This window comes from Sinohyriopsis cumingii, chromosome 9 (genome assembly GCF_028554795.1).
Source record: "Sinohyriopsis cumingii isolate HCF-2022 chromosome 9, ASM2855479v2, whole genome shotgun sequence".
Taxonomy (NCBI): Eukaryota; Metazoa; Mollusca; class Bivalvia; order Unionida; family Unionidae; genus Sinohyriopsis; species Sinohyriopsis cumingii.
In genome coordinates this window covers 105403847-105430002 of record NC_142969.1, presented here as the reverse complement: position 1 = coordinate 105430002, position 26156 = coordinate 105403847, and the positions used below count along the sequence as shown (strand labels likewise).

At 35.1% G+C, this 26156-nt stretch overlaps 1 protein-coding gene across 2 annotated transcripts in view; it reads right to left on the bottom strand.

Annotated features, from left to right (window-relative positions):
• The window catches only part of LOC149792415 (double-stranded RNA-specific editase 1-like), a 159366-nt gene that overhangs the window by 98783 nt on the left and 34427 nt on the right, over window positions 1-26156 (bottom strand). For both annotated transcript variants that reach the window (XM_089970984.1, XM_089970982.1), the window contains one exon: window positions 7703-7750. In XM_089970984.1, the coding sequence (XP_089827110.1) occupies window positions 7703-7750 (48 nt within the window). The remainder of the gene's footprint in view (window positions 1-7702; window positions 7751-26156) is intronic.

Sequence of the window (26156 nt, the reverse complement as noted above, 5' to 3'; positions counted from 1 at the left end):
CACTTCTAAATACAGACAACAGAAGCTATGGTTTACTTCAAGTCGATAGTCTTCTACTGGTATAATAATTATGGGCCTGCAACAAATTAAATAACATTATAAGCTGAATCAACTCCTCAACTCACATGTTCTTATCCCGTTAGGCTTTGCGTAAGACCACAGATCCCAACAAATCTCAGCACTGCCAAGACTAATTTGAAGAAATCATAAAATTTGTGACACCAGAAAATGGTAAGAGTACAGAAGTATTGAATGTATATTGACCTAAACCCATTTTCTTTGGTTGTAATTTTATGCTGCTAGTCATTTCAAATAATCGCGAACTTTAAATATGTATTCAACTCTCTATTAAATTTTCATGGACATTCCACTGTTACAAAAGAATGATAGCAAATTCAATGAAAATGTCCATCAACACCCAACCCCACCTTGATCTGTACTCACCCCACAAAATCCATCCACAGCAAAAATCACCTAACCATGGTTTTTCATCACCAAGAAAAGCATGACTGGTAAATCATCCATAATCAAATTTTCTGGGTTGATTAACACATGAAGTGTACCTTGTGTAACTAGAAACAGTGCAGAAGAGGTGGTTGCTCAACAGTCTGTGTACCGACTCGCACCCAAAAGTGTAAAGGTTTGATGTCTACTACTGGATCTGTCCAAGCCGGCTACCTTGGTCTGTTCTTGAGCAAGGCACTCACTCCAAATGCCTTGGCATTAAACACTCTCCTTCTGTTGCAGTGTGGTAACACACCGAACCAAATAAAATGCAACATGCTGAAATATCTGCGGCTTGTTCACAGCAATACATCATGAAGGTCATGGCCATCTAAAGGTGTCTACCGGATCAATTTGAGATGACAAACACTACTACTAATGATACAATGCCAAGAACCAAGAGCTGCATTCAAGAAAATGGGAAAAATTAAGCTTAAACTGAAGGAACAATTTCTCCTGCTGCATGAACTGGGTGACCATGAATTTTGTTCACAGACTGCTAATTGTTTACCAACTTTGCAAATTTTCTACAGGATTTGCTTGCCAGGGGTTTCTTGTCATTTTGTGGAATTTATTTTCATTCGGGTGATTTATCATTAGGTTTTATATAACCATGTGCAGAAATTTAAAAGTGCATGATTAAAAACTCAACAAATAGCAACAGAAAGTTTCTGGCTGTTCCCAGAATTTATAAACAGAAAAGTGTCTCTTACAGAAAAAAAAAGTTTGGGTTTTCATGAGGCTCTTGTCAACCAGCAATGAATAGGTTTAAATCTAACAAGCAAGAGATACCACACTAGTGAAGGCTCATTCTAGAGTGCTTTTGCATCACTAATTTATAAATATATGACAAAGTGACTCATACCCTACCTCTATTCTTGGCCATGTGATTGTGGGATTCACAGTTCTTAAAACTGCACCAAAAAGATCAATCAAAAACATAAAAGGCCTGCATCACATAATTAAGCCTATCAATATTTCATTAAATCACTACAATATCACAACTCTGGCCTCATCAATATTAAACTGCCTAAACCATTCAGATCAAATCCAAAAATAATTACAAGAGTTGTTGGGTTGAAAGAAAAGTTGGTGAGTGTGACAATCAGGAACTAAAACTGTGCTAAATGATACCAAACCATCGAGACATCAAATAGAAGAGAGAGGAAAAAGAATTTTTTATTGCTGCAAATGCTGCAGAAATGATGTCTGTTTCATACTGCCATGTTATACTTCTGGCTAATTTTTGGTGAGGTCATCGATGTCATAATAGATATTATCACACATATTATTTTGTTACTTTATACATGTACAGCTGGCTTCAAAATATTTCATGCAAATGTTGTTGTTGTAGGGTTTAACGCCATTTTTCAGCACAAGATAGGCTATACATGGCAGTCAGTATTAATGGTGGAGGAAGAACCAGGGTAAACCCCAGAAAGAACCACCGACCCACGAGAAGCTACTGGCAAACTTTATCACATACCCACATTGGCTGAACCTTACGACTTGAACCCATGCATACAGAGGTGAGATGGCAGTGATCCGTAACGGTGAGCGCTTTAGACCACTTGGCCAATCGGGGCACCCTCCATGCAAATGAAATTATTATGTACTTAATATTGTGTAGTGGTTACAATCTCCAACAAAATAAATTAAATTAGTGATTTTAAAAAAAATACAAGAAATGCTCTCTCTTTATATTGGGTATTTTTTTTTTCTCTATCATGCAATAATTATTTTGTGTGGAACAAAAGTAAGGTCTGATAATCAGTGTCTGTAACTCTGTTAAAGGAAGATCAATGACACTGACAATCACTCAGTAAAGTTATCATCAAAATCAAGCTCCATGCCAAATTTGGTTCAGGCTTAATAATAAAGAAAGATACTGTGTCAAACAAAACCGAATCGATCCAAAGATCATGGGACATAACTCTGCTTGACAATGACACAGTACACTGACATTTTTAAGTAGCCAAGGCTTCACTGATATAAAGCTGAAATGCAATAATCATTAAGAAAGTTTTTCTGAGGACACAAAAGTGGGGATGAGAGAGAAAACAAAGGTTGGAATGGCGAAAGGACAGAAGAAAAGGTGGACAGGCCCATTTTAATGTCTCCCTTTCTCTATAAAAAGAAAGTGTGGGACAATACGTATGAACAAAAGATTCTAGTTATCAAACAAGACACCCACTTTGTTGATCCAATTTTTAATATTAGGAAAGTATAAACACTATCACTAGTATCATTATAGGTTGCAGAAAGGATAGACAGATGGGACCACATGCCAAGCTACAGCCAAGGTGGACTCAATAGTGAAGCAACACTCTTCTGTTTTGTTCACTAAAACACTGAAAAATATTCTATGGTATGAAACCTCAAATAGAATGACAGACAGACAGTGATATCACAACTCTTGCATGCACCATATTATATATAATTCAGCAAGCCCTAACATTACTCTTAGGGAAATATTATTTTAGAGTAACATGTATACCCGCATATATATTAAGCCAACTGCAAACATCAATGGTCCTGATCTTCTGCTGCATAATGTACCAGCAGATCAGGGTCCAAGTTGTTTGTTCCAGTGATTACTCCTAACAAACTGCAAAGATGGCAGATCTGGATCTGTGCAGTTTTCAGCTGGATCCAACTTTGAAGTGAGCATATGTGGCATTTCAGTAGCACCAGAGATCATTCTTGATAACATGCACTGTATGCAACAAGTTTACTTTACTGGGAGAAGGTAACACATGCATTGGTATTACAGTCTTTAAGAAGATAAAAATGAGAAAATTGATTCACAACACCATTAAACAAATATAATAAGAGTTACTGGACTTAGCTCTAAAACATGCTTCTGGTTATGTATGATAACCAAGGCAATTCTTGCCTACCTTTATCAAATTAATCATATTAAAATTTCCTTCCTTTAATCAATCTTATTTTTATATAATACCATCTTTACTTCCTTACAAGTGAAATCCAACTTCAAATTGCACCAGCCCAGACATCCTATTGCATAATGTGCTGGCAGATCTTGGTCTATGCAGTTTGTTAGGACCAATCAAAAGGAAAAACAACACAGACCTCGATTCACAAGTGCATTATGCAACATCCAATCAAGGTCTATGCTATTTCCAATCGGATGCAACTATTATCAGACATGATTCTGGTCTTCCATAAAAAAAGCTAAATTTTTTTTATAGGAGGGTTGGGGGTCCTCCCCTAACAGGGTCTCGAGGGATAGTGCCCCTGATCTGGGGTCCAGAGGGCTGAAGGCCCACCCCCCGGCCAAAATCGCATTTTACTCATAAAAACACTGCTCCTGGTGCAATTCATGATCATAAAATAAACCAAAATAATCATCTGAAAAACTAATAAATTTACCAAAAATGTTTAATTTTACTTCAATAATTTCACAATATTTATAGTCACATGAATTTGTTCTCCAATATTACTGATGCTGAAGTTATTTTATGTGCATGTCTGTGTTCACACTGTAATTAAGTCACAATAATTTGTCAATATTTGCAGCAAATATATTATACTTCTTTCTTTTCATAACAAATCTGTTAAATAAACAACCAAGTACATCAACTAAATACAAATAATCCCATACATTCACTTGTCTTTTTCTCCAATGGACACAACATGTTGATGAGCAATTGAGCTCTTTTTGCAGCTTTGGCAAAGATTTCTTTAACCTTATTTTTTGCCACCACTGACTTTTTTGGCTCAATGTGCAATTGTTTCTTTTCCTTCTCAAGGAGAGTCTTTTCCCTTTCAAGCTGGTGCTTGTATTGGTGACATGCAGTGCTCATATTCTGACAGAGGGCTACATCTATTCTCACATGAAAGAAATCTTTCTTCTTATAGTAATTAAATGCACCTTTTCCAGATGCCTTCTGAGCTTTGAGTTTTCCTTATGCAGCTTTCTTGTAGGTGCTGTTCCAAACTCTTCCTACCGCGATTACCGTAATTCAGATATTTCTTCCAGAGGTCACAAAATGCAAGTTCTCTAGTGTTCAGTTTTCTTATAAACTGACCAACTAAATTTCTGCCAACTTTTCATTCCAGCCATTCCCATTTCCATGTTTTAAACCTTCATCTAAACTTTTCGTTTCATGCTTTCTCTCAACAACTTGGGCGAGCATGCTTCTTCTTTCCACTGCCATCAATTTCCATTACTCGAAGATTCAAAAATGCATTTTACACTCATGAAAAGCTGCCCCTGGTGCAATTTATGATCATAATATATAACAAAATAATCATCTGAAAAACTAACATACTTACCAAAAATTTTCAACTTGAATAATTTAACAATATTTATTGTCACATGGATTTGTTCTCCAATTCTATTGGTGCTTAAGTTATTTCATGTGCATGTCAGTGTTCACATCATAATTAAGTCAATAATTAGGCATTTTTTGCTGCCAACTGGACAAAACCTGTTGATATGCCAGTCAAGCTCTTTTTGCGGCTTTAAGATTTCTTTAGCCTTTCTTTTTTGTCAACAATGATTTTGTTGGCTCAATGTGCAATCATTTCTTTTCCTTCTCAACGACAGCCTTTATCCTTTCAAGCTCCAGCATGTGTTGGCGACATGCAGTACACATATTCTGACAGAGGGCTACATCTGTTCCAGACTCTTCAAACCACGACTTCCGTAATTTATATCTTTATTGCTGAGGTCACAAAATGCCCATATTCTGACAGAGGGCTACATCTGTTCCAGACTCTTCCAACCACGACTTCCGTAATTTATATCTTTATTGCTGAGGTCACAAAATGTCAGTCCTCTAGCGTTCAGTTTTCTTATAAACTGACCAACTAATCTTCCGTCTATTTTTCGCTCCAGCCATTCCCATTTCCATACATTTTTTAAACCTTTATCTAAACTTCTTGTGTCATGGTCTCTCTCAACAACTCGGGATGCCATTTTTTGTAAGCACGCTTCTTCTTTCCATTGCCATCAGTTTCATTTACACGAAGATTCATTGGAAGAATTTAAATTTTTGACCAATCAGAATATTCTTTACGAGAGTCATGGGCTGACTAATATATGCAGCGAATACGTTACAAGGGTTGTTGCAGAATGGGACCGAAAAGACCGTTTAAAAACCAGAAAAAAACCAGATCGGACATAATAATAATAAAAAAACAGACTATATCAAGAAAAATCGGATTCAAGTCAGGAGAAAAGCAGAATTCCGCTTTAAAATGGAGAAAAATCATGTCTGTGTTGTAACTCTCCCCGCGTTGACAGATGGCCTGAGGCTCGTCTGTTAATCTGATCCGACTGGGGAGAACTGATATCCAATCGGAACTGAGGAAGGGTGGGGCCATCAAATTTGAACCAGAATTTAACAGTCATTTGGGCTGGGAACGAATTAGTGATGGTAAGCCATCATACTGGTCAATATACTCCAAGGAAGCCACTCATGAACTGGCGGGAAAACCCTTAGTACATTCTAAGGACAGAAAGCTTCGTAAAGGTCAGTGAGTTATTTGCTCGATTGTTGCATAATGTTACGGCATTGTAATTGTAATTATGTGCAGTATGTATATTTACTTACTAGAATTGTTAGTACACAGAATTATCTTTGCATTGTTTAATTTACATGCGTACATGAGAAATGAGCTATGATTATGTAGACAGCAAGCTCATAGTCAGAATTAATACTGTAATTCGCTATTTGGTTACTTCGTAGTAAACTAGTGTATTTATTCATGTGATATTCTAGATTTTGCAACTGTTGAATTGTAACTTTGGAAATGGTTGCAGTGTGTAAAATTAAATAATATGGATATCTGAATATTTGTGTCTCCAAAAACTACAATGCACAGAAATTTTGGAAGATAAACCCTTACATAAAATGTACACAAAAAGTACAACAAGATAAAATATAAAACTTAAAGATGTTAAAATTATCTAAATAAAACAAAAGACGAAGGTTACACATGTAAAATACTCAACATATGGTCAAACTCAGCTATATAAACCACATTCCCTCAAAAAGTCAAAGATTTTCTCAGATGGTAGATCATCATAGTTTCTTCAAGCAGTTTAAGTCAAAATATGTCTCATGTGGTGGATGATAATCTTATCAGACATCTACATGGGTAAAGTTTCATCAAAATATTGGATAAAGGAATAAGACACTGACTTACATTATCTCCTTGTTGTGACCTTGACCTTGAGGCATGGAATATGCCTAAACATACTGTGGGGTCAAGATCTGTAACAGGCCCAAGTTTCATTAAAACAGATTCATTGATTCAAAAGTTATACCCAATTATGAATTGAGGTCACCGATTTACAACCACACTTATCATGGCCTTAACCTCAAGGCAGGAGACATGGATAGACATGACACATAATGCAAAAAATATTAATATGTTTCTGGTTGGTTGACCATCATTATTTTTGCTGCCCCTGGCACTTTTTTCATCCAAGGTTTACAAATTTTATTTTTTAAATTTCCCTAATCTGATTTTTACATTTAATTGAGCGAGTTCTACCCAGTACTTGAAGCACTTAAAACATGAGATATACTAATCATCATAGTATATATAATGTTTTAAAAAAACATAATTACCTTACTACCAGTGCAATAGGAAACAAGCATATTTTTGAGGGTACCTAACTGGTAACAGGTTCATTAAAATATCTTCAGTGCTACAAGTCATATAATTAAATTTTCCCTTTGCTGTGGACTCAACTTCAAGACAGGGCCCTGGATACTGGATGTGACAATCCATCTAGCTAGAATACATACTTGGAAAGAGATGCATCAAAATATGCTTAACTGTTAAGACAAGTATATAGGTCACAGAATTACATTTTCCCTTGTCATGGCCTTGAACTGAGGTAGGAGGTGTGCCTATGGTACACGACACACTAAACAGATATATACTTGAGCAATGTTTCATCTTCAGTGGTTCAAAAGTTGTAGTCTACACTAGTATATGGATCAGAGAACTGCATTTTTTTCTTGCTATGACTTGGACCTTGGAGCTAAAGTATATGGTAGGCAACACACAACCTTGTCAGAATACATACTTTGGCAGTTGAAAATTTCTCCAAGAATTACAAACTAGGGGGCTGGATAAGCAAATGTTAAAATGCAGACAGACAGACAAAGCAATAGCATATGTTCAACTTCAAGCAGAATTAGTATAACAATCTTACTTCTTCCTTTTTGTTTCTTGGATCCATCAGAACCATCTTCAATTTCATCTGTGAAAAGAACAAACAGAATCAATACAAGTTCAATAATAAACATTTACTGCTGGTATAACTGAACAGATGTGTTGTGATGTGATTTGGATTTTTAATGTAGCTTTAACAATTTTTCAGTCATATCGCTAAGATGTCTGCAATGTGACAGTTTACAGTGATGTCTAGCACTAGGGCATAAAGCCACAAACATTTAGCATGATGTCCCACCCAGTCACATTATCCTGACACTAGGCCGACCAGTCCTAACACTAACCTCTTAATGTTGAGCGCCAAGCGAGGCAGCTATTAGTACCATTTTTGTAAGTCTTTGGTATGACTCGGCTGGGGATTAAACCCACGACTTCCACAAGGTGGAAGCTCTAACCTCTAGGCCACTGGAGCAGTCTAACTGAAAAGAAATAAAGCTAGAGCAACATAAAATGAGCAATGTTTTCTTCAAACTCCAGACATAATTATTACCAGCTTGAGGGGGGAAAAACACCACCAGAAATGTGTTAATAGAACACACCTGCCTCACCCAAGATCCAGCACAAGAAATGAATTTTGTCTGAAGACAGCAACACTCACGTGCACATATTTAAAGATGCTTCTTTTGTATGGTTTTGCAGTACATTTTATTCACAGTATACGCATATCCAGGTTTATGTATTTAAAAACAGTATACAATATTACTCGAATTAAAAATGTAAGTCAGTGACCTGTTTTTCATATTGTTGCTTGGTAGTCCTCAGAATGCATGCAGATACTTTTAAGACTGTAGAAGCAACAGTGTCATTGAAACTGAACTATATTCAGAACAGAAGCATGCATGATCCCTATGGAATTAAAAGTTTGTTTACAGTGACCTGTTTTATTATGGTGGTGTAGAACTCCTCAGGATGACTATCAAAGGAACAGTCCAGCAGAAACTGACCTAAATGTAAAAAGAGTACATGATCAACAAAGCCTGAAAAATAGGTCACATTCTTTCTGTATGCTGATGCAGCACTCTTCTGGATGGTATGCACGTTTCATGACTGTAAAGCAAATGTGTCAGAGAAACTAACCTCAAAGTGCAAGGTGTGCCTTTCCTAACGCCAGTAATGATGACAACCAAAAAACCAAGACAACATCTGCCCCCTTGCACTTAATGGTGGCAAGCTAACAAGTCTAACAGAACACAAAATTAACCTGCAGGACAACAATGTTTGGATGAATGACTAAGAGTGACACTACATCTATATTCATGGTGGGGTAGTGAGAAAAACAAACAACAACATAATCAAAGATTACATAGTCCAACTCTATGAAGCCTGAAGCAGTCTAGCAACCATTGTAAATGTCAATTATCATACAATAAAGATTCAAACTGAATTGATCTTGACAAGAAAAGAAAACCTGTAACAGGCTATACAAGGCATCAAACACAAAAAATATCATTCCTATCTATATAAGTAAAAGAGGTACTTTAATGAACTGGTAAAAACCTTAAAATAATTTGGTTTTCTCTTTCTTGTTTTAATCACTGTTCATCAAAATCTTCTTTAGAAGCTATTATGTCCATCCACCTAACAAAGACATATTTTATTCAGAAATCACAAGCACAGTATGACCACTTTAGAAGCCTAGTTCAAAGTGTCAATAATTACTATGGCTAGCCATTAGAGCTGAAGCCTGACAGTCCACTCATCTCTAACACTCATTCATAATACACATTTAACTTGTTAACTCCTTGACCCCTGGCAACCCTTTTAAGTGTCAGGAGGTAGTACCCTACTTCCGAGCGCTGTAGTGTCAAGGTCATTTAAGATGCACTTAAATACAGAAATGTAGACAGATGTAGCTCTACAATGGTACCAAATAATCTGGACTGTCTAGTCACAATACAAAATACAAGGGGAAAAACATATTTTTAAGACCCGATTTTTGTACACCCAAAATTCGCTCATGGTTGGAATCTGACTGTGTCTGGATTTTAGACTTTTGGGTCTCAGATCTAAGGCAGACCGGTCCAAACTGCACACAGACTGAAGAACATATGCAAAAAGTGAGATAAGATGGGGATTTGGAGTAAAGAGAGGCCAGGGCATGAAAATGATGGGTTCAATAATCAACAACAAAAAAATATCCAACTTTTAACCTTCTGCATATCCACAAGAGAAATAGCCAATGAAAAACGTTTCTAACACAACTAGGCACAGGTTCAACTAAAATCTGTTGCAAGCCAATTTATTGGGATGTATTCATAAGGAGCACCCAAAATGTGTTTCCTACTCCCATTTCAGGACAAAAATCTCCAGAGTTTAATGAGCTAGGAGTAACCAATTACAATACACATCAAGCTTTCAATTGTACTGGTCTGCGAGTACCTTCTCAGCATGCTGGGATATGAACTGCCTGGAACAATCTATGTGGACATGAGCTACTGGCAGACACAAATAATTAACCTGTTATCCTAATGTTAGTAAAGCATAAAATGTGTTCACAGTGACCTTATTTGTTGTAGGGAGTGTAGTACTAGCAGAGATACATATGTTATCCACTGTCTTTATTCTGACAATAACTGCACCCAATCAGTGAATTAAAAAAAAAAAAATGTAAACAGAAAGTGAATGAAGCATGAGATACAGCTCACAACGACATCTTTTTGAAATGAGGGTGTGCTGCTTATAAAGATGCATTCCCCAACATGATTCAAGATTTTGAGTACATGTAGTAAAGTAACCACACAGCATGCCAAAATCTCAGGTGATCACGAAGTAACTGCATAAACCTGAACAAAGCCAGAAAAAAGATGAAATACAGGTTCTGTAGCAAGACTGTGAGGCAAACAGAAATGCACATCATCAATTTAATGAATCAAATATGAAGTGTCTTAGAAATGAACATGAAACAAACTGAAACCAAGTCAGTGAAATTAAAAATATTGGTCAATATGACCCACTTGTGCAATTGGTAGTACTCGTCAATGTGCATCCCCTCACAAAAGTTCATGATCCTAGATAGCAATGAAGGAACACTGCAAGAAATGCCAAATGTTAAGCCAGTAAAATTTGAAACTTAGGTCACAGTGAGCCTGGTCGTCGGCCTTGGTGTGTCCTTGGAAAAAACACTTGGTTCCCATTTCCTTGGCATGATACGGTCAATGTATCAAAAGAGCCCTTGAAGTTGACAACATGGATATGCGTTTGTATATGCTGGCACTGATGTCGCGTAGGGTATTCAATAACTTTCCTAAAAACTTCATAAAGATGAGCTAAAAGACTTTTGTATATATGTAACATTTTGTTTTAAAGCATACATCTTTCCATGATCAACACAGCTATTTAAATGCAGTAACTGTAGATTGGGAACAAATATGCTTTGCAAAATTTTTGCAATGGTAATTTCTGGTTTTAGAAACATGTTTGCATGTATTTTGTTTTAATTTTTTTTACAAAGTTACATTTTTCACACTTAGTCCCATAGTTTGTTTTAAATCACTACCTACTGTAGATGGACATTCTTCCACATTTGGTAAATGAACAACCCAGAATGATATCATGTCAATATTTATGTATTCTGAAAATATTAATGTTTGAATAGGAGTTAATCACACATATTCGGCTGTATCTAATCCTACAAAACTCTAAGAATAACTGGAAAACAATAATTTGGGACTGCAGTGTTTTTGTTTTACAGTTTTTCATTACAACCATTGTTGCAATGTGAAACCATTTTCCCAATCATACATGGTCCATGCTAGTGGTGTTTTAAGTAAAATAGTTGTTAAGATATGCGGTAAAGGCAAAAGTGACTTTGCCACTTCTGGAGTCAACATTAACCCCACCACATTTCTGGTCGATTAAAACAATTTATATTCTATAATACCGGGTACTCACTTTAGGCCACTGAAAGCTTTCATATTCCAAGAACACCCCTTTTAGGTAACTAAAAGCTTTCATATTCTAAGAATACCCCTTTTAGGCCATTAAAGCTTTCATATTCTAAGAATACCCCTTTTAGGCCATTAAAGCTTTCATATTCTAAGAATACCCTTTTTAGGCCATTAAAGCTTTCATATTCTAAGAATACCCCTTTTAGGCCATTGAAAGCTTTCATGTTCCAAGAACACCCCTTTTAGGCCATTAAAAGCTTATGTATTCCAAGAAAATGATTACTCTTGCATCTTTTAATTTTAAAAAAAACATGGAGTTTTAATAAAGCGTTTTCATTGTTTTTAATCAACTTTTGTGTTAATTTAATGATTATTTATACCTGCAAGTAGGTTTCATTCCACAAGAGCCCTTTTAACATTATATACATTTCATTCCATGAAAGTCCTACTAACAATATATACATTTCAATCCATGAAAGTCCTACTGACAACATACATTTCATCCTATGAGAGTCCTACTAACAATATACACATTTAATTCCTAAAGTCCTATTAACAACATACACATTTTATTCTATGAAAGTCCTACTAACAATATACACATTTCATTCTATAAGTCCTACAAACAATGTACACACTTCATTCCATGAAAGTCCTCCTAACAATATACATGTTTTATTCCAAGAGTCCTACTAACAACATACACACTTCATTCCATGAAAGTCCTCCTAACAATATACACACTTCATTCCATGAAATTCCTACAAACAATATACACATTTCATTCCATAAGACTCCTTTTAACAATATACAATTTCATTCCATGAAAGTACTGCTAACAATATACACATTTCATTCCATAAGAGTCCTACTAACAATATACACATTTCATTCCATAAGAGTCCTACTAACAATATACACATTTCATTCCATAAGAGTCCTACTAACAATATACACATTTCATTCCATAAGAGTCCTACTAACAATATACACATTTCATTCCATAAGAGTCCTACTAACAATATACACATTTCATTCCATAAGAGTCCTACTAACAATATACACATTTCATTCCATAAGAGTCCTACTAACAATATACACATTTCATTCCATAAGAGTCCTACTAACAATATACACATTTCATTCCATAAGAGTCCTACTAACAATATACACATTTCAGTCCATCATAGTTCTACTAACAATACACACATGAAGCAACAAGAAATGAATGGAATTATGTCATTTGTAACCTGGTTGTGAGAAAAGTATATTTATATGCTACGAACAAATTTCATTTGAAAGGAGATATAATTATCCATCAGTCCAGATGAATGTATACTTTGTGTCTCTAAAATCTGAAGACAATATTCTACTTGCATACAATTTTAGTGTCAATAATTTCTCTTCATTGATATTTTCAGTTTAAAATGTTATGCTTTTTACTGGAAATGCAAACTGAGGTTTGTCTTCTATTATTTTGAATTTGACATTCTAACTGTAAAGCATTATTCAACCTAACTGTCGAGTCTGCCTTGGCAGAAGGTCGACATGGCAATCACACTGCAAGATCTATTCAAGAATGTACATTTGTTATATTTACTGTATTTAAAATAAAACACAATTGTGCTCAGCAATCAAGTGAATACTGCAAACAATGTGTTAGATGTACCTTTATTTTTTTGTTTAATTTTTCAGAACCCCCTCCCCCTTCTCCATATGGAGGAGATTATTCTAGACTAGACCCTGATTTTGGTAGCAGTGTGCATGCCAGTCCATCTGTACACATGTCACAGCCTGGATTAACCCAGTGTTAAAGTCTTTTACCTTGCTCAAGAAAACGGGGATCTCTTGTCATTAAATTATCAATCTCTTATTCACATCTTATTCTCTGAAGACTAAGAAATATGAATTATCCATTACCCAGAGTGTTCACTGCAGGCCTTGTGTGTTAAGATGGCAGGTGGTTGTTTTGGCCAGCAAATTAACACCCCTTAAGGCAGTGGCTTTTCAAAGCTGCTAATCCAATTCTTGATAATTGGGTTAGAAGCAGAAACTCAGAAGCTGTCTCTGCAGATTGCCATAAAATTCAGAAATCAGTTAATTGGTCTGGTTTTTCAGCACACCCAGTCCATATGTATATGTGTAGTCAGGTGCACAAGTACAGTATTAGAACAGACCACTATGGGTTATGGAATCACATCAGTTTATGTCTGGCATAATTATCATGATAAATCACCGCTTTTATATCATCTTTGGTTCTGAATATGTATTTGTTTCATGCATGGTGGTCTAGGCACCTAAAAAAAGCCTAGTCAGTTCTTTAGCTACACTGTGATCATCTTACAAATATTGTTACTGGTACTCAGCCTGAATACAAAGTAATACTGCCATGGGGTTTTTATAAAATAAAGAGACCATTTTTGTGTTGTCTGGTTGCTTCCAAAAGGGAAATGGTGCTGCAGATAGAACATGGCTACGATAGTGGCCAGCTTGAAAACTTTGATGTCACTACCTCTGACTGGATGAATATGTCATCACAGGGTTTTGCTGAGGAACTTATGTCGAACATCTTGGAAATATTGTTATCACTACTTCCCCTGAATGACTGGTCATTCACTGAAAGACATCCAAAATATGCCAACACATCAACCATCTTGGAAATCTTTTTATCACTACTTCCCCTGAATGACTGGTCATTCACTGAAAGACATCCAATATATGGCCAACACATAGACCATCTTGGAAATATTGTTATCACTACTTCCCCTGAATTACTGGTCATTCACTGAAAGACATCCAATATACGGCCAGCACATAGACCATCTTGGAAATATTGTTATCACTACTTCCTCTGAATGACTGGCCATTCAATGAAAGACATTTTATGTTGTCGAATTGGTCAAAATTAAAAATGATCTGAATTCAAATATAGCTGCCACAATAGCCATCTTGAAAATCTTATGGCTACTTTTCCTAGATGACTGGTCATATTGATATTATGCCTTCTTACAAGGTCTAGTTTGTCCTAAACAGAAATAGTGCCACTATGATATCCAATATGGCTACTATAGCAACCATCTTGAAAATCTTTTTATCATTAGTAACATTTCCAAAATAGATGCAGACAACAGTTCTTCTGTTCCTTTAATGCTTGTCTTTTGGCAATGAGTGCACTCAATTGAATCACTCTTCAAACAATCATAAATGATCTTTTATCTTAATTTTTATGCTCTTTGTATGCACTGAATGGATGCTGTAGAGGGGAGAAATAAGGGTCAAAGGCTCAAATGCACAGTCAAAAATGAACACTGCAATAGAGATCTGTTGTAGTGCAATAAGAGTTAATGATATAAAAATAATTGGGTCAGTGTTGTCTGCTATAATAACGATTCAGGCAAACATCATCATTCTTGAACTGCCAACACATTATATATTGGCAAATCATGCCTGGACATCAAAAAACTCACATTTACATTATCAGCAAATCAGAAATGAACTTTCAAAAGTAATATCATTTGGGATTGGTTGACAAAAATTCTCAAGCAAAAGTGTTCTGACTTATTGGAGGTTTCAAAGTAATTTACATTTTGACAGGTGATATGCAAACAAAATTGGGGGGAAAGAATAATTTTGCAGACTGCTTCACTACTCTCCAAACATCAAAACTTAACACCATCATTTCATTTTTTTTGGGAATCAGTACCCAGAGGCATATAAATGTATCTATTAATCTTTGTATAGGAACTTCATTGTTCTACAGGTTTATGTATTTAGTACAGAGTTAATAGTTATGTTAATAGAACAGATCTGAGGAAACCATCATATAGTGTAATTCCATATATCTCCTCTGATAAAGAATACTATCCAGTAAATGAGATAAGAAAAGCAATAAAATGGGACATTTTATGGCATATTTCACTGCATCTTAACCTGCATCCTGCCTGTTCAATTTATGAACTGGGTCTGTTTTGTAAAAGTTACTAGAATATTAGACGGTTTAAATCACCTTTTTCATGTACTGAAGATTTTATCTAGTAATCAGCTTGAGATGGTGCCATGGGTTGTCACTATTGCAGCTTGGACTTTAAAAATAGCTGCATGAGAAATGGAAGCCTGGCACACCTTACGAATTATACAAAATTATTTTGGCATTGGTTATGGCCTTGGGTTTGATGCATAACTCACATCAATTTTAATTGGGAAGCAGAATATGTGATATCAACCCCATATTTCAACAATAAAAATGAACAGGAACATATTCCTTAATTTTCTATGCAAATAACATGCAACAGGTTGTGTGTGTGTGTGTGTGTGTGTGTGTGTGTGTGTATGTGCATGTACATGTGCATGCATGTTAGATTTGGATTTTTAACTTAGCTTTTAACAATTTTTCCTGTCATACTGCTACAATGTCTGCAGTGTGGCAGTTTATAGTGATGTCTAGCGCTGGGGCATCATGCCGTAGACATGTAGCATGATGTCCCACCCAATAACATTATTCTGACACCAGGTCGACCAGTCCTACCTCTAACCTCTTAATGCTGATTGCCTAGCAAAACAGCTCTGAGTACCATTTTTCATTTTTATAAGTCTTTGGTTTAAACAGGTAATGAACTTGATAGACGACTGTATAAGCTAACAACTGGACAAGATAAGACGAATATTTACTAGAATAGCAACACGAGTCCATTGACGGGTCTGCTGTTCCATGGGGCAAATTAAATGTCCAGGAATTCAAGAAAAGACTATTGCTTATTTTTAACTATTGAGAGTTGAAACCATCTCTCATATTCTCCAGCAACAAGATTTTCAAATGAGCTGCTGCGGCACACATACCAGGATTTTAGCTTGGCACCTAGGGCAAATCGCATATCATTAAAGGTCATTTGGTGAAATAGCCATGTCTTAAAGATCATCCATTCAGGAGGAGTAGTGACAATGTTCATTGTCACATCAACTTGTTATCCAATAATATTAGTGCTTAAGTTATTACATGTTCATGTCAGTGTTCACACACTAGTTCAGTCACCATAATCAGTTTATATTTGCAGCAAATATTATAAAACACTATTTTCAGAGAGAAAAAAATTGTTAAATAAAACACCCAAATACATCAACTATAAATCATGCAAAATCAGCTGTCTTTCCCCCCACTGGACACAACCGGTTGATACTGACATGTCAGTCTTGCTCTTTTGCAGGTTTGGTGAAGGTTCCTTTTGCTTTGCTTTTTGTCACCACTGACAGTATTTTATGGCTCAGTGTTCAAATGTTTCTTTTTTTTTTTCTCTTAACAATGTTTGTTTTTCCATTCAGAAACATTCTTGTACTGGTTATGATTTGTGCTTCTGGTATTTCATTTTTCTGTATGCATCTTCTTTCAGAGGTGATGTCTGCTGCTCCAGACTCTTTTAACCACAATTTGCATAATCAAGATCTTTTTTGCAAAGATCACAACATGCCAGTGGACTGGCATTCAGTTTTTTTTATTAACTGACCAACTACATTTCCACAGACTTTCCACTTGAACCGTTCCCATTTCCACACATTTTTCAAACTTTTATCCAAACTACCTGTGTAATTTTATCTCAAAAAACCCTGACACCATGTTTTGCAAAACAGGCTTCTTTCCTTCAATTTCCACTAGTTTCCATTATGCAAAGATTCACTAGCTGCATGGAAAATTTTGAACAATCAGAATACATTTTACAACAATCATGTTGCACCCATTATACGGAAAGAATACTTTACAAGGATCATTGCAAAATGGGACCAGACAGACTGATTCTTTAAAAACCAGCTCAGAGATGATATAAACAATGGACTCTCATCAACCACTTTTATTTAAGACTAAACGGACATCACAAGAATACTACTGGTGAAAACCAGATGAAAAATATGACTTTCTATTCTGGTACATGTAGAGTTGTGATATGATTTTTAAGATGGGGGCCATTCTGAATGTCAGATCAACACTATATTTACTTACAACCAACTAAACAATACATGAAGTCTTTCAGACCATCAAAATGTAAGAAAAAGAGCAATAACAAACTTTTCAAGATGGCCTCTCTGGCAAACATACTGGACGTCAGATCCATGCCAATTTCATTTAGTACCAACTGGACTTCATACAAAGTTTTTTTAATTAAAATCACGTGCTGTTGACCATCCATTCAGGAACCAGAACTTTAAGTCTTTTATTGGTAACTCCATGCTGATATGACCATCCATGTATGAGTAACCATAACAAGAATTTCAAGATGGCCACTGGCAGCTATATTAGCACCATCTTCATTTATGACAAATTAGACATCATAAGGAGTTTTTTAATGTGAACCCCATGTTCAAATGACAATCCATTCCAAAGAAGTAATGATAACAAGATTTTTAAGTTTAATGGAAATCCTCCAGGTAGTTAGGAGGAGTAGTGATAACGTGTGTGTGTGTGATTTGGACTTTTAACACAGCTTTTTATAGTGATGCCTAGCACTGGGGCATCATGTTGCAGACATGTAGCATGATGTCCCACCCAATCACATTAGCCTGACACCAGGCCAACCAGTCCTAACACTAACCTCTTAATGCTGAGCAGCAAGCGAGGCAGCTGTTAGTACCATTTTTGTAAGTCTTTGGTATGACTCAGCCGGGGATCGAACCCAATGCCTCCTGCATCCGAGGAGTACGCTCTAAACACTAGGCCACTGCAGCGGTCAAGTAGTGATAACAAACTTGTGCTAATGGATGGATGTTTGAAAGATGATGGATGGAAAATGGACAAAAGAGCATCCCATTAAGTTCTTTTGGTCTATGACTAGTAAAAGTAAAATTAAGTTGATCTACACAAACATATAAACATACTACTAAATTAATTTGTTACCTCAAGTGCTCTTTTGCTTAATAAAGCTACATGTAACAAAGTCCAAAATATTTTTAAAAATTTAAGAAAGAAAAAATATTCAAAAGTCCAGTGGCATAAAAATCTCATCAGGTCAGCTACATAATAAATATAAACATGCCTACCAAATTCATTCTTCTATCTCATGTGGATTTTGCATAATCATTTTAACATTTTTCTGAAGCAGTCCCGAAGTTCAGAAATGTATTAATATATAATAAAAATGGAACTTGCTGCAATCAGGTCATCTACATAAGATGTATGCTTAATTTTATTGGTTTTCATTAGGTGCTCTGTGTGCAATCCTGCTAACAAGCTTCTAGCAACAGACAGCCAGACAAGATCAAATCAAGAACCCACTGCAAGCACATTCGGCCAAAAAATGGCTTAGAAAGCATTACATGTATATGTTAGAGCAGATAGTGCATATTTATTGCTCAGTCAACTACTGTACAATGGAAATCACTACAAAACATTGGAGTCAACTTACTGTTCACATATGGTTCTTAACATAAACAAGAGTCCAATGAAGGAACTGATGCTCTACTGAATGAAAAGACTTGCCATCAATTTAAGATAAGAACCATCTCTTCCTTTTAAGTGCCAAGGGTTGAAACCATCTCAGAGATTCTTAAATATGTCATAATGGTCATCCATTCAGGTTGTGACAACAAGGCAACACGACTGATGTGGCAGCTATATTGGATGCATGATTGGCAATATTTTTTCATTTAAAACCATAATGGTTTCATAAGAAGTTTATTGGTGAAAACCCAATGTTGATAAAGCCATCCATCTGACTGAAGTATATTTAACAACATTTTCAAGATATGACTTTCCATTCTGGAAGAGGAGCAATAAATAAAAAAGAGTTTGAAGATGGTCACTATATGGTGACCATATTGGACACATGATCATATTACATGCAAATGTCAGCATATTTTATCTGGCTTCAGCTATACATGATAAGAAGTCTTTCAGCGAAAAGCCATGCATGTAAAGTGCAATACACAACTATAAAACTGATGTTAATCTACAGGGTGGATGTATGTACATGTTCACTCTGACAGACATGTACATTATACAAAAGTGATTCCAATGTCGGTCTAACATCAAGGAAGACTCAACAAAAAGTGGGGCAAGTCGGACGATGAGATGAGAGAAATAAAAGAAAAGATACAATGAGAACAAAATAGAGAGGAACTTTTAATAGTTGGCTAGTCAATTAATGAAGCTAACAAGTAAAGGTGTCAATGGGTATCTGGGTACTCAGCTGCCCGCCCATTCATAATTACATGGATAAGAAAGTTAGCCATAGGGTACCCATTTAGTTCGTGTTTAAAAAAATTAATTAAAAAAGTTTCTGAATTCAGATCAAAGATTATATCTGGCAATGTCAGGAGTGAGACAAAAACTGACGAGTACAGTTCGTGGCTCATGTCATGTCACACTGATCCCTCATATATATCCGTTTACTGATCTTCATATCGTCAATGTGTGCACCTTATGTCTGTGTACTCAAACAGCTTCCTTGTTTTCGATTTATAGTAACTGTACATGACATTTAAAAAAAAAAAAACAGGTTTCTGAAATGTGTCACAGTTTTATGCACACTTATGCAGCAAACGAGCCTATATTGAAAAAAACATGGCATCAAATATCAAGTGAAATGGTCTTTATCGATGTGACTTGTTGATGTTACATTACTGAAAAACGGCAGAGGAGAGGGATTTTGTTAAACTGAAGAAAATGCTGCATCAGAAAAAGCACAAATCATAGCACTTTACAAATTTTGAAAGAGGGATTCCAGAGTGATATAATACAGAAAACAGAATTTGTGGACTTGACTTTACAACCTTTGAGCCAAAGTTAAACATGTAATTTAGACTAATTAAAGTGAATGTTGTTTATAATGAATTTATCATTTTGCTTTGTGTCCATATTCTCCTACTAATTAACGTGGATTTAGCCAATTTGTGACAGGAATTTTAAGTGCAGATCCATGTACGCAGCAGAAAATAAATTTTAATGTTTTTCATTCGGTCTTCTGTAATTATGGCACGTAATATATAGATCACTCTTTTTATGCTCAGAATGTGCTTTTAGCCACTCATTTTAGTGATAATTACGCTTATACCTCTCGTGGGGATGGCATGTATGAACTTACAACAAAACAGTTCAGGTTCACATTTAAAATAATTTCCCATTAATCGGGTACCCGGTTGACTTTTTCTAAAATTTTGATATCTATACTAAGGAGTTATCAGCCCAAATGACAGTACGAATTGTAGGTTGATCATAGTGTATGTAGATATTTCCGTAACACATTAACCCCTGGAGCTTTTTGTCATTTTTGCCTGAAAATTGAGTAGGAAACACATTTTGAAAGCTATTTCTGAACAGACTCGAAAACACCAAATCCCCGGTTATCTTTCAGTAACATACTGCCTAGTTGTGTTAGAAACATCGATTTTCGTTGGCTATTTGATTTGCGCATGAGCAGAAGGGTAAAAGTTGGACCTTTTTTTTTTTTTGCTAAACAGAGCCATTATTTTTGTATGGAGACCACTCTTTATTCCAAATGCCCATTTTATCATACTTTTTGCAAAGGCTCATCTGTCTGTTTGCAGTTCATAACGGTTTGCCTTAGATCTGAGACCAAAAAGTCTAAAATCCGGACACAAAATTGGATTCTGACCACAGACGAATTTTGGGTAAAAAAAAGTCTGGTCCAAAAAATGAGGTTATTCTATATGTATTTTGTAGTGCAACTAGATATTCCAGATTATTTGTTATCACTGTAGAGCTACATCTGTCTACCTTTCTATAATACCACCCACATTAGCGTATCATGCATGACCATGACGCTACAGAGCTCGGCAGTAGGCTAATACCTCCTGCCCTGTAAAGTCGTCGCTATGGGTTAATGTGTTAAAACTGAAGAACTTTTGCATTTTTGCAATTTTGTAGATTTTTCAAGTCATCCTGAAATCTGTTGAATTTCTTTACACTTTGTACTATTTTCTATGTACTTTCAGCCACCAGATCCCATTATTGGAAGTTAGATTTGAATTCCATGTAGTCTGTGCATGTAGATATTAATAGGTTAAATGTGAAGTAAAATTGTACAAGAAGATGCTTATGTATGTAAGACAATAAAATGTACATAGAAGTTTTAATTTTCAGGTTCAAAATCTGAATTCCTGATCTTTTAAACAACAAAGACTGAGTTATCACAATCCAAATGTGAGCCACACAATTGATATATGAATGAATAATTCTTCTGGCTTACACAACAAAGGTAGAAAAGTTTATAAAACAAAACTTATAAGACAAGTAGAGTAATTCTTCCATCACAAGATCAGGCCCCGTTTCACTAATTTTCTTCAAAATTCTCCTCAGATTTTCCATTATCTTGCTTATGATACTTTCGACAAAACTGGGATTTTTGTGACAGGAACATACATTAACAAAGGATGAAGAATCAGTCCTTAATTTTAAAGCTGTACACGTGAGAGTCCTTTTATCCTTGGAATTCCTCAAATTTAAAGAAATCCTCAATTTTTCCTCAGAGTTAAAACAAGACAAATTTCTGAAAAAATTGGATGAATATGGCCATATTTTATATCCTATTGCAAACTGAATGTCCAGGGAAAAACTCAGAAACCAAAAAGTAAGCAATAAGAAAGACCATTTAAAATGTCAATGTGCAGAAGAAAATATAAGTTGTCTGGTGAAGCTGGGGCCCAGTCTGATAAATCTGTCAAAAACTGGGGTGAGGGGGTTTAGACTTATTATTAGATATAGATACACTTGCTAAACATTTGTCAAAATACCATATATACTCACTTATAGTACAATCCAACTACAAACAACACAGACCCAGATCTACTGGCATATAATGCAATGACAGATCTAGGTCTATGCAGGTGGAATCAATATACAAGCAAGTATATATGGTATTTATAAAACTGGAGGATCGGCTGATCATCAAGTATGGGCTTACTATCTGGACAAATATGGTAACTGAATTTGAAGGACTACATTAATTTTCTTGGCAACACCAAAGTCTTGTAACTGGGGAGCAAAGCTGTAATTGACCCTAGCCAAATTAATCATCACTGTTTCATCAATACTACATGAATATGTTTTTGGTCACACACCATCACTTTGAGGGAAAGAGACAATACACCCAATTCCCAATATGAAATATATATCAAAATCATGCAAAAGTATAATTACAGCAGGTCCTGAAAACTTGTATGGACCTATATTTCTTTCCTCTAAATAATGGATTTATATTATTTACATTCTCAGTGAAAATGAAGTTAGGCTAAGGTTAGGTGTTGGTGGCCCATTTGTGGCAGTGATGCAAGGCACTGGTCTTTAAACATCACATACCGTTCAGTGTTATCCATATGTGTTTATGTCTCAGCTTGAACAACATGGGCATGTGAGAAAGCTTCCCCTAGGTCAGTGGTTCTTCCCTGCATTCTGCCTCCACCAAATATACTGGCCACCATGTATGGCTGGCCTATCATATGGTGAAAAATGGTATTATATTGAACAAAACCAAAATCTAGAGTAGCTACCACAAGCTGTAAACAACCAAGAGACAAAGTGAACTGAAATCAAATAAATCAGATTGCCAGCAAGCTAGCTCAGACCATGCTTGTTCAGCAAGTAGCAATCATGGCTATAGCTTAAGGCTTGACGGTGCACACTTATTAATCCGCCCAGTGAAATTAAAGTCTCCTGGGTGAAATATTTACTCACTTACAGACTGTACAATAAGGACTGATTACCATGGTAAAATGGTTTTGAAAGGCCTCCAAGTTAAGTGACAACCATATTTGAGAGAGAGAGAGAGAGAGAGAGCGTTGTAACACAGTGTAACCCATTAATAAACCATTTGTAATGAGAGAGAGAGAGAGAGAGAGAGAGAGAGAGAGAGTTTTAACACAGTGTAACCCATTAATAAACCATTTGTAAAGAATCAGATTTGTAAATGTTCAAAAAAATACACTAGTTACTGTATTATGCAGTGCATGAAAATTTTCCAGCTTAAGAAAACATCATTGTTTGGGACTTTTTAAATGAATAAATTCAGGGTTTCCTCAGAGTTCATTATAACAGGTTTTCTCAAAACCTAAGCATGAAGAGTCTGATCACGAGAGGTTCTTCTCTACTTCAAGATTTAAGAATGTCCAACCATAAGAATTTTATTCAAGAAATGAAACATTTAAAGGAAAATCCTACTATGTTTAATAGAACATGTGAGGGAAAGGTATGGTTTGCCAATATTATGCACAATTTTCATGCACATGGTTCATTTTTTTTAATACGCATGGATCCATAAACTGCACCTACTGGAAGAAAAGTGTAATCACTTAAATATTTTTTGGTAGGAGAATAATATTTTCAGTTAATGCAGACACAAATTATTTGGTACAGTATATTCTTTCAATTCACATGACAGATTATGCAAACTGTCCCCAAACTGACAAGCGAATATTGTTTATAAGTTTCTACATTCAGACTCGGTTATCCTTTTTTTGTAAGTTGATATGAAAAAAAACATTTTGTCACTCAAGAACATGAACCAAATGCACATCTATGCAGGAACAAAATATTTATTTATACTGGGTTTAGCCACAGACCTATTAGGCTACTGCCACTATGAGTGTGTTCCATTTACAAAAGGTCAGAGATCGTTCGAGATAGAATTCGATTATGCTTAATAGGGTGTACACCCATGATGACCATAGAAATTATTTAAGCAATTAAAAAAAAAAAAAAAAAAAAAGGAAAAATCTATTACATCCAAATTTAGGGTATATGTAACTTTTACAAGAAATCTGCATTATTTACACATTTAACTGTAATAATTCCTACTTTATAACCAACTTAAATACTGTATGTACATTCTTGTCAAATACAAAACTAATTCCTAAGCAGTGATTTACTACATATATATGCTTGCATGTCAAATCAAATTCCAAACAACAAAAAACTTGATCTGCTCTATCTTAATGCACCAGCAGATTAGGGTCTATCTTGTTAGTTCTACTAATTATGCCTAATACAGCACAAACCCAAATCTACCCACATTACATAATGGTAGATCTGGGTCTGTGCAGTTTGAAGTTTGACTCCTCGTATAAGCAAGTACATATGACACCTATTTATTTTCACAGAGTGGAATAAACATTTTATCTCTAAACTTTGTTAGTAAACGAATTCCAAAATAAACATCACTGCAGCACATTTTAAAAATGCACATACTCTAATTATCAATGTCTGTTTCCAAGGAAGCATTAAAAGCTATGAGTAATATCGATGGAATGTTATGATGAATCTACATAATGTCTCTTTAAAATTTTCAAATGAATAGAAATAAAGATTTTTGTATATGAACTTTTTAATAGTTTATTCACAACATTTTTTGTGATACTGCTGGAAGTTAATGCTGACTAAACAGATAAATTAATAAATAAATAGATAAATACTCTTACTTTCTACATGACTGTATTTAAAGTATGTTTCAATCTGGAAGGTACAGTAACTTGATTGGCAGTGTTATGTTTATTTCATTTCATTTATATTTGATTTAATTTAATTGTTTGCTTGTAAGTTTTAAATTTTTTTACTCCATTACTTGCTATTGTAATGTAACTTTATTTACTGGAATAGAGTTCAGTTCTGACTGATTTTTTTATTTTTGATGTAAACAACTTTATAGAAACTTTGTATCTAATGCAGACATAGTTCCTGACATTGATTCAGAACCAGTAAGAGTTGAAGTAAACAACTTTTTTAAAAAAATTAAAATTATTTCTCAGAGTAAGATTCATAAAGTGGATTCAAGGTCATATCTGTCCTATGTGTCTAATAACATGTGTCAATTAGGTTTTTCCATTGGATTGACCCATGTCTGGGCATCGGTTTTGTACTGTAGCCAGATTTATTATTGATGTTTTGAGAAAGAATAGTCATTAGTGCCTTAACACTTGAGAAATTAAAGTGTTTTATGCTGTGACTAGTTTTTAGGCTATTATTTAATTTTCTTCAATTTCTTTGGATTACAAGTTTTTTTCCCTGGAAATACTATTACTCTAAATTAATTCTTGAAGAATTTATCGAAATTTACACAGAATTCAAACACTGGACTATTATTTTCAGTGATTCAATAAAGAACTGTTGACACATCAGTACGATGCTGACCAGAGCATACATCATCACCTCACATTTCGGATTTAATCAGGATTCAACCTCAGTTTTATTAGGACTTTTTATTACTAGAATTTCAGATTTTTAATTCTTGGATTATTCTTGGATTTGATTTGTAGAAAAATAAGTTCTTTTTCTCATTTTTACCTTGCTTTTCTAGGGAAATAATTTGTTAAATTTTACAAAGCTTGTTGTCTTCACTTTTTTCTTGTTATGTTTGGTAAGAGCCTAAACACATAACAGCAGGGCATCAGACCTGTAATCAAAGATATGTGGATTAGATACCAGCTCTGGTCACACAGGTGTACATAAAATTTATTACTGATTGATTAATTAATGTTATTATTTCATTTATCACTTATTTAATTTATTCATTTGTGTGTGTAATTATATATTTACTTAAGTTGTTGTTGTTGTAG